The sequence below is a fragment of the Pteronotus mesoamericanus genome, unplaced genomic scaffold, assembly GCF_021234165.1.
Source record: "Pteronotus mesoamericanus isolate MK-2021 breed Mesoamerican mustached bat unplaced genomic scaffold, CSHL_Meso_final contig_256, whole genome shotgun sequence".
Taxonomy (NCBI): Eukaryota; Metazoa; Chordata; class Mammalia; order Chiroptera; family Mormoopidae; genus Pteronotus; species Pteronotus mesoamericanus.
The window spans coordinates 5,258,110-5,266,758 of record NW_026555108.1 but is presented as its reverse complement, the minus strand read 5'-3'; the positions used below and the strand labels follow the sequence as shown (position 1 = coordinate 5,266,758).

The window sequence follows — 8,649 nt, the reverse complement described above, 5'->3', positions numbered from 1 at the left end:
GAGTGAGTGTTTGCAATGTAGATGTGTTGCAAGGAGCCCATCTTCCTCATCACCCCCTGAGACTCAACGGTTCGGCTGAACTAAGTCGTTGAGTTGGTGAAGGGTTGGGACGGTCTGTGGGCTTCTCTTTAAAACTGATTTCCCTTTTCTGCCCTAATGGGTCAGACGTAGAGGGCCCAGAAATCTGAAAGGGGGGAAATCCTAAAGTATTCCCCTCAGTCCGAGTTTAGTGGAAAAAAGGGGTTTTAGACAGGGGGAGCATGCCTTCCTCCGGATGAGCTCTTCTTTTTCCCTGATGTGGGACACTGAAGAATTGGTCCCTACCTTTGTCATTTAGTTGTTATGGTTTAATTGTGCCTTTTAACCATCTTGCCAAATCTGTCACCTCCAGAATACGACAAGGACGCCAACTGTCCAGTAATGCCAGCCTTTGGGCATCCAGCCTGCCACTCCTCAGCTACGGCCAACTGACCTGGACTCTGCAAGGTCCTTCCCCACACGGGAAGGCCACCCTCTATGCCACCCCTACTATTTCAGAGACCCTCAGACCCAGCAGTAGGTAGGACGGCGGCCATGTCTAGCAGGAAGTAGCTACAAGAAGATAATGAGAGCTTCGCCCATTGTCCTTTATAAGATTATAAAGGGGGTTGTCTGAAAGGGGGGATTTGTAACAGGGCACAGCCAGGGCCCCCCAAAAACGTATTTTTGTAACGGAGTCCAGAGATTGGGGTGTCCAAGAAAATATATTCTCCCCACCCCAGGGCAGGCCGCCCTGAGGGATGAGAGCCTTGAGCAAGACCATTGAGAAGTCAGTTTGCATGTCAATAACAGGATAGCTTCATTCCTCATTTGCAAAGAGGATTATTTGGCATATCACCAAAGCTAATCAGGAAGGTAGTTTAAAAGACATAATACAGAATGTAACTGGGAAAGGACGAGGAGAGACGGGGCCTGCAGGAGAGACAAAGGGACACAGACTCTGGGGAACAGTGTGAAGACTACGCGAGAAGAAAGAGGAGAAAAGGACTCTTGCTAGTGGGCCAGGAGAAGGTGCCACATGGTTATGGATTAAGAGCGGGAGATCGCGGCGACGCAGCGGACGGTGCTGAGACCCGCGAGAGGCCTGCCTAGCCGAGCCCCGGACTTCTGTTCTTTTCTTCTTCTGAAGGACGGTACCCTGACTGGGCAAAAGGGGGAAGGCGGACGGTGTGTGTGCTGGTGGTTGTTTCGAAGGCATTTTGAAGTTTAAGGGTGACATTTAGCCATAATCAAACCTATATAACTTTTGAATAAATAGTTCCTTTCCTTGTCACCAAACTGCCATTCAGAGCCATAATTCCAAGGGCGGCAGGCAAAGGACCCACCCCCAAGGGGTTCTGGAGAAGGAGGGTGTCGTTTTGGTAATAGCCTCTGGGCACCCCCTCCCCCACGGGTCCTTTTGTTTGGTAACAATACTATTGCTATACTACTATTTAAGACAAAAAAACCAAGATGGAATGTTTTTAGTGTACATTATAATGCCTCTTGGAGGCTTATAGAATGGGAAAGGGACTTAGGATACTGTATTAAAGATGCCATTCTTGAAATGTAGTTTTACGTAGATTTACCATATGACCCAGCAACTCAATTCATAGGTGTAATTAATGCCCAATAAAATTAAAAACATGTCCACACAAAACATTGTACACAAAGGTTCCCAGCAGCATAGCCAAAAAGTAGAAAAAATCCTATGTCCCTCAACTATGAGTAGATAAAATATGGTACATCTATATAATGGAATATTATTCAACAATAAAAAGAAATAAAGTGCTCATATGTGCTACAAAATGAGCCTTGAAATCATGCTAAATGGAGTCAAGTTCCAAATGGCCACATTGATTCTATCTATACGAAATGTTCAGAAAAAACATAGTTGAATGGTTGGCTAGGGCTAGAGATTAACTGCCTAAGGGATCTCTCTGGGGTGATCACCCCAAAGAGTGGATGTTACTGATGGTTGCATGACTCTAAATTTACTACAAAATCATTAAATTGTATTTTTGAACTGGGTGAATTTTATGGTATGTAGATTACCTCAATAAAGCTATTTACAAAACAATTGTTTTGCTCTTCCTTACTAGTGCATTTAATAGTGCACCAACACTATATAGAATTACCAGCCAGGGTTAGTTAATTTTTATAACAAATGGGGAATCTTTTCCTGAGATAACTGGGAGAGTCTCCTAGTACAGTAATGCCTATAACAGTAGGAGCTTGATCGTTTACTGAATACAGTGTGATAAAGGAGGAAAATCCGCTACAGGAAACTGATCTGTTATTAGTGAAAATCAGAAAATGCCGAGAGAGGAATGGGTGGGACAGGGAGGTTGGGCGGGGAGGGGGGAACTAGGCATATGTTAGCAGGGTAGACAATTCCTTACACTGATTGCCCGATGTAGGCAAGTACAGTTACACACAGGTACAATGTTCACTACTATCATAGTTATTCTCTTTACAAGTAGGAAAGAATTTCAATACCACTCAAAGCGGGGGGGCAGGGAGAGGAATTGCTTTGACTTTCAGACCAAGTCAGAAAAGTTTAATGCCATCTATTATGAATAATTTAAAAGTGATACTAGCATGTTAGTCTTCATTCAAATTCCTTTTAAGTATAAAAATCAAGATGTCAGTGTATGCCTAGGATCATGAAATCAGTCCAATAACAAAAGCACTCTCTCAGACTTGTGCATCACACCTCCGTTTATTAGAGGACACAGGTTTGCCCAAACCAGACCTAGGCTTACATTTGGAAATTTTCCAGGCAAGAAGAGCAGGAGAGGTTCTATTAAATTAAAAGACAATTTTTTAAAAAAGATTTTATTTATTCGTTTCTGGAGAAAGAGGAAGGGAGGAAGAGAAACATCGATAGGTTGCCTCTCGCACGCCCCCACCGGAGACCTGGCCCCCACCCCAGGCCTGTGCCCTGACTGGGAATCCAACTGGAGACCCTTTGATTCACAGGCCGGCGCTCTAACCAGCCAGGGCTAAAGGCCAATTTAAAAGATTTCAGTAGCTAAACAGAAAGCTCCCAGAAACAGAGGTGACAGTCATGTTTCTAGCCCCTTTGAACCATGAGGTCCTGTGAGCACCCCAGCAGCATCAGTCAGAACACCCTGAGACTGGAATATACTTGAGCAACAAGTACTTTCATTTGACTGCCTCTGGGGAAACTCGGGGACTCTACGAAAGGCCAAAGGACACACATGCACACAGGCCAGTTGACCCTATGGTCGCCAGCCTACTACAATAGCAACCTCACTTTTGAAAGTGCTCCTGGGCCTTCATTGAGGAGAGTCATCCTCACTCTCTTCCCATTGACACACTGCTCATAAAGAATCCCTGCCACCGCACCACCAGCACCACAGGAAGCCGTGGGGCACACAGTGGGAAATACAGTACATTGAAATCGAGATACAAGGCACATGCCAGACAATACTATCCACCCTCAATCCCCCACAGTTTTAATCAATCAACTGGTGTAGAAATAAATGCCAACAAAGTAGTGTAAGAAGTGGAGGATACAGTGACGAAGGGAAAACAAAACTAAACACTAGTCCCAGGTGAGGAAAAGGGGAACCTAGAAGAAAAGCAGGAAGAAGAGAGTTGTCATAACCTTTTATCTTCTATCAATACTTGATTTCTCCTTGACATCCAGATTCCAGAATCTCCAAAGAGTAGGGCTGCCAAATTTAGTAAAATAAAAACACAGGATGCTTGCGTTCAATTTGAATTTCAGATAAACAGCAAATCATGTTTCAGTGTATGTCTCAAACATTGCATGGTACCTTACCGATACTAAAAAGTTATTTGTAAAAAGAATATTTTGTCCTTTTAATTAAATTTATTGGAGTATTATTGTTTAATAATATTTTGGAAGTTTCAGGTGCACAACATCAGCATACTCCATTGCGTGCTCACTGCCCAGTCTGGTCTTCTGTCACGTAAAATATTACTGTGTTTTTTCTGGCAACCCTGTTCAGGAGGTTCATTTAGCCTGAGGCTACTCTGATCATATCTTATCCAAGAGCCACAGCAAGGCTCTCTCTCACAGAGCAAAGCCCAGACACTTCACCCACCACAGGGGGAGGTAGGGCGGTATGCGATCCTTTTAGCTGCCAAACGCTCAAAAATCCAATGTTATTTTGGCAGGATGACAGAGTATGGACGTGCTAGAGTTGTCAACCGCATTCCGCCAGGTGGAGAAGTTTGTCTTCCATATCAAATAAGGGTCAGAAATATTACAACTATGGAGAAGCAGGCCTACTGGGATGAGCGATCTGACTCATACTGCCCCAGGGCAGGCTGAGCAACTCCAGCCCCCGGTCTGGAAATCCAACATACTCCTACTCTCTTGGAGCAACTAAAAGACCTCAAAAGGCACACGGGGCTGCACACACACACACACACACACACACACACACACACCCGCCCCAAGATGTACAGAGGAACAGGAAGAGAGCACAGTAGCCTTTATAGTATCTCAAGAGGAATGACAATAAAAGTCCGTGACTGACGTTGCTTTCAAAGGCATGAGGAGGGCCACATTATATTTTTTCATAGCCTCCTCCATGGGAAATCCTAGGTCCTATTAACCCAGCGTCTCTGAAACTGTGTTTCCAGAGATGTTAATAGGTGTTGCATAGGACCAAAAAAAAGTTCAGGATATGCTGCATACTTATTAAAAATTATAAATGCCTATAGTAGAGGAACCTCTTGAGCTTTTATTTACATAGTTGGTCCTTGGCTTATGTGGCCACAGAAACCTTTTAAGGAACAACTATTCCCATCTCACAGAGCTTTGGAAAATACTACTTAACAAGTTTTGCAAAAATGTCTCATCTCAAGAATGGGAAGGACATGTCAACATTGGGAACACCCAGGAATCACGCATAAACTCATCTCTACAAATTAGTGTGTTAAAAAATTAGTGTATTAGAAAGTTTAAGGCAATGATTTGAAAACCCGAGAGCCTTGTCCTTCCATGAGGCACTTTGTTCAACGGTAACTACAGCCAGAAAAGCTGAAATTTGACTTAAAAGCAGACAGGCAAAAGTCTACAAAGAACTATACCAGGCTGCTCTGCTTAGTTGTGGCCTGGCCAGGACAGGAAAGCAGAGCATTTTGTGGTATCTCCTCTTACCCTTTTGATGGGACACACACACGCACGCACTCACGCACTCACGCACGCACGCACTTCCTCCAAAAGGCTCAGACGAAACTACAAAACAGCTATGTACGGACTAGTCTGTCTTTGTCCCTCCAAAAGCCCAATAACCTAGAGCCTAGGGTTTCCAGAAGAGACAAATGGCTCTGTTGGCATTGTTAAACCCTGTCAAAGGAATCCCCCCCACCCATTCTCCATGGATGCAGTCCCTAAGTACCACCCTGAAAACTATAAGAGGACACACTTCTTGGTGTTCTTCTTTGTGGCAGGGTAAAGCACAGCCCGGACAGCTTCCAAAAACACCTCCTGTACCCCATCCTGCGTCAGGGCAGAACATTCCAGATACTTCACAGCCCCCACCTGCTTGGCCAGGGAAGTGCCTTGCTGAGGAGTTGTGGGCACTAGGCTCTGTTCTTTCAGCTTCTTCACTGTCTCAAGGTCACTCCGCAAGTCCCTCTTGGTGCCTACCAGCAGAACAGGAACATTGGGGCAATGACGGGAGACCTCCGGGTGCCACTTATGCCTCACATTGTAATAAGAGGATGGGCTGCTGATGGAAAAACAAATGACGAAGATATTGGTCAGGGGGTAGGAGAGCGTTCTCAGTCGGTCGTATTCTTCTTGACCAGCCGTGTCCCATAGGTTCAGGCTGACGATCTGGCCATCCACAGATGTCTGGGTGCTATAGTTGTCAAAGACAGTGGGGATATACTCTTCAGGAAAGGATTTTGTTGTGTAACTGATGAGGAGGCAGGTCTTACCCACAGCCCCATCTCCTACAACCACACATTTGATGGTCTGCATTCTTCCCTTGGAGTCCTACGTATAAGAGAGAAACGAAGAGTGTCCCAGATGCTTGGTTAATGAAGGGAGCCTAAGCTTCAGAAAATTTCCGAGAAGAGAGGAGGTGAACGCCCCCACCCCCCGCTGCCCGTCCCCTTCATGTCATAGAAGAACCAGCTGGGAAAGGTGGTACAGGGCGAGTTCTTACCATGGACTGCTAGAGGGCAGGCTTCAGTGGGTCCTAAAAGCCGCCTCTGAAGTTGTGTGCAATCCTATATGTATGCACGTAAGTGAATTTTTCTGGAAAGAAGATCCAAAGCTGTTGTCAGTCTTGAAGAAGGCCGTGAGCCCCCAAAAGATTAAAAATCATTCATATACTTAGGTATTTATGCTACATTGTTGTCATAAGGACTGAAAATATGGTATCAAAGGTGATAAATATACTAGGTGCTCAGTAAGTGGTAACTTAAATATATATATATATATAGGAAGAAGGTTCCCAAAGTTGAAACTAAAGAAACAAGGCTCTCATTTTGGGTCTGTGGCTATAGACCCAGCAAAGCAACCTCTCTGTTCCCCCAAAACAGTGACACTTACTACTGAAGTGAAAGGTAGGCCAATCAAAAACAGCCATGTAGCGCCTTGGCGGGTGTGGCTCAGTGGATTGAGCACTGGCCTACAAACCAAAGGGGCGCCAGTTCAATTCCCAGTCGGGCACATGCCTGGGTTGCAGGCCAGACCTCCAGTAGGGGGTGCGCAAGAGGCAACCACACATTGATGTTTCTCTCCCTCTCTTTCACCCTCCCTTCCAAAATAAAATCTTTAATCAGCCGTGATTAAGAGCGCAACCTCTGATGCCCTGGCTGGTGTAGCTCAGTGGATTGAGTACGGCCTACAGGTCATCGGTTCCATTTCCAGTCAGGGTACATGTTTGGGTTGTGGGCCAGGTCCCCAGTTGGGGGATGTGTGAAAAGCAACCCATCACTCACACATGGATGTTTCTCTCCCTTCCTTCCCCTCTCTCTAAAAAGAAATAAATAAAATTAAAAAAAAAAAGAGTCCACGCTCTGAGATCAGACCCCATGGAGTCAAAAACCAGTCCTCTCTTTTCCTGAGCCTTGGGAACTTGGGCAAATCACTAAGCCCTGGGAAACAGAAAGCAGAGTGAATGGTGGTGGCCAGGGACTGCGGAAGGGAGAATCAGGGAGTTGTTTAATGAGGCTTAAATGAAAGAATGCAGGTGCTTGTGGTCCCCAAACGGGGACTGGTTTTTTGGAAGACAATTTTTCCAAGGGGGGCAGGCCTGGGAGGACTGGAGGTGGAGCTCAGGCAGTACTGCGAGCAAAATTCTCCTGCCCACTGCTCACCTCCTGTTGTGTGGCCCAATTCTTAATGGACCAAGGACCGGACCAATACCAGTCCGCGGCCCAGGGATTGGGGACCCCAGCACAGATATCTCCCAGAAACATGTTTACTATGAGCTCCCATGTTCAAACACCCATGTCAATACTCTGGAAATGCCCTACTTTCTCAGTGCCCCAGAGCACTCCAATTTCTTTAGCTTTCTTACTACTGCCTTCATTTCAGACCCAATTCTTATAGCATTAACTTCTTCAAGTGTCAGAACGTGGAGGAAAGGGGATACGTTGTCATACGTATTTGTTTATAGAAAAAAATTGAGAATTAGTTTCTCACCTCAGGACTTGGGGGGAATAGACACATCCGCTATCATGTTGTCTTGTTAGCAAAGGTCCCTATTAGGCCCATATCATAGGCAAAACCAAAACAAAACAACTCATTTTGGGTCTCCGTAAAGAAAAGTTGGCCTCCTGAGTAGGCTTCACACAGGCCCACTAGGGGTAGCTATCTTCCCACACAGCCAATTCAGAACAGGGAAGCATTCCACCCAGAAGCCTTTGGTAGCACAGGTCCCACAGCTAAAAGTCCAGAGGGTAACTCAGAACTAGCAGGTAACCGTCCCAGTGTATTCACTAACCACCAGCTCTTGTTTTTTTTTTTTTTTTCTACCTAGAAACAGGCCTAAAGATCAAACACACAAGGTCATTGGAAACAGGGCAAAATTACTACCACATTCCTTAACTTGCAAGTCTGGATTCATTTCTTTCTCCTCTGAATTCTACAGCAATCACTGCTTGTCTATCTCATCTTCCCAGCCCACTCTAGGTATCATCCAGTGTCAAATATCTCTGCTCCAAGTGACTGCTTTCAGGACAGTATTGCATCTGGGGGGTTGCTGAACCAGACCAAAACTCTTGGGCACAAAACCCACTTTTGAATGCCTAACTCAGCTCCTCATCTCTGTGAGGAAGAAAATGCATCTACACTCACTCCTACTTGTTTATTATCTCCAAATACTCCTAGTATATATGGTGGGCAGCTGGGCACTCCGGTCGCACTGATGGCTGAGGGCCTAGATGATGAAGTACAGCTAGAACACCTGACGTCTGAAACAAAAGTCCAAATATGCTCCCCCATAACAATCTGTCTATGAAAGGGGTGAGGGTGTTCAGCAAAAGTCCCAGGTACTTTGGAAGGCTGTTTTGTACAACTGACCCATTTATTCAGCCCACATATTCATTATACTATTTTATCCACTTGTGCATACATTTAAAATTCTCCACAGTTAAAGAATTTTATAGCAC

General features: G+C 45.2%; 1 protein-coding gene across 1 annotated transcript; it reads right to left on the bottom strand.

Annotated features, from left to right (window-relative positions):
• Window positions 1-5,431: 5,431 nt before the first annotated feature.
• LOC129071138 (rho-related GTP-binding protein RhoG-like) lies at window positions 5,432-6,255 on the bottom strand. The gene is made up of 2 exons (XM_054574301.1): window positions 6,195-6,255; window positions 5,432-6,022 (listed from the first exon to the last, which is right to left on the bottom strand). The coding sequence occupies exons 1-2, from the start codon at window positions 6,195-6,197 to the stop codon at window positions 5,432-5,434; spliced, it is 594 nt and encodes a 197-aa protein (XP_054430276.1). The 5' UTR covers window positions 6,198-6,255.
• Window positions 6,256-8,649: the final 2,394 nt, after the last annotated feature.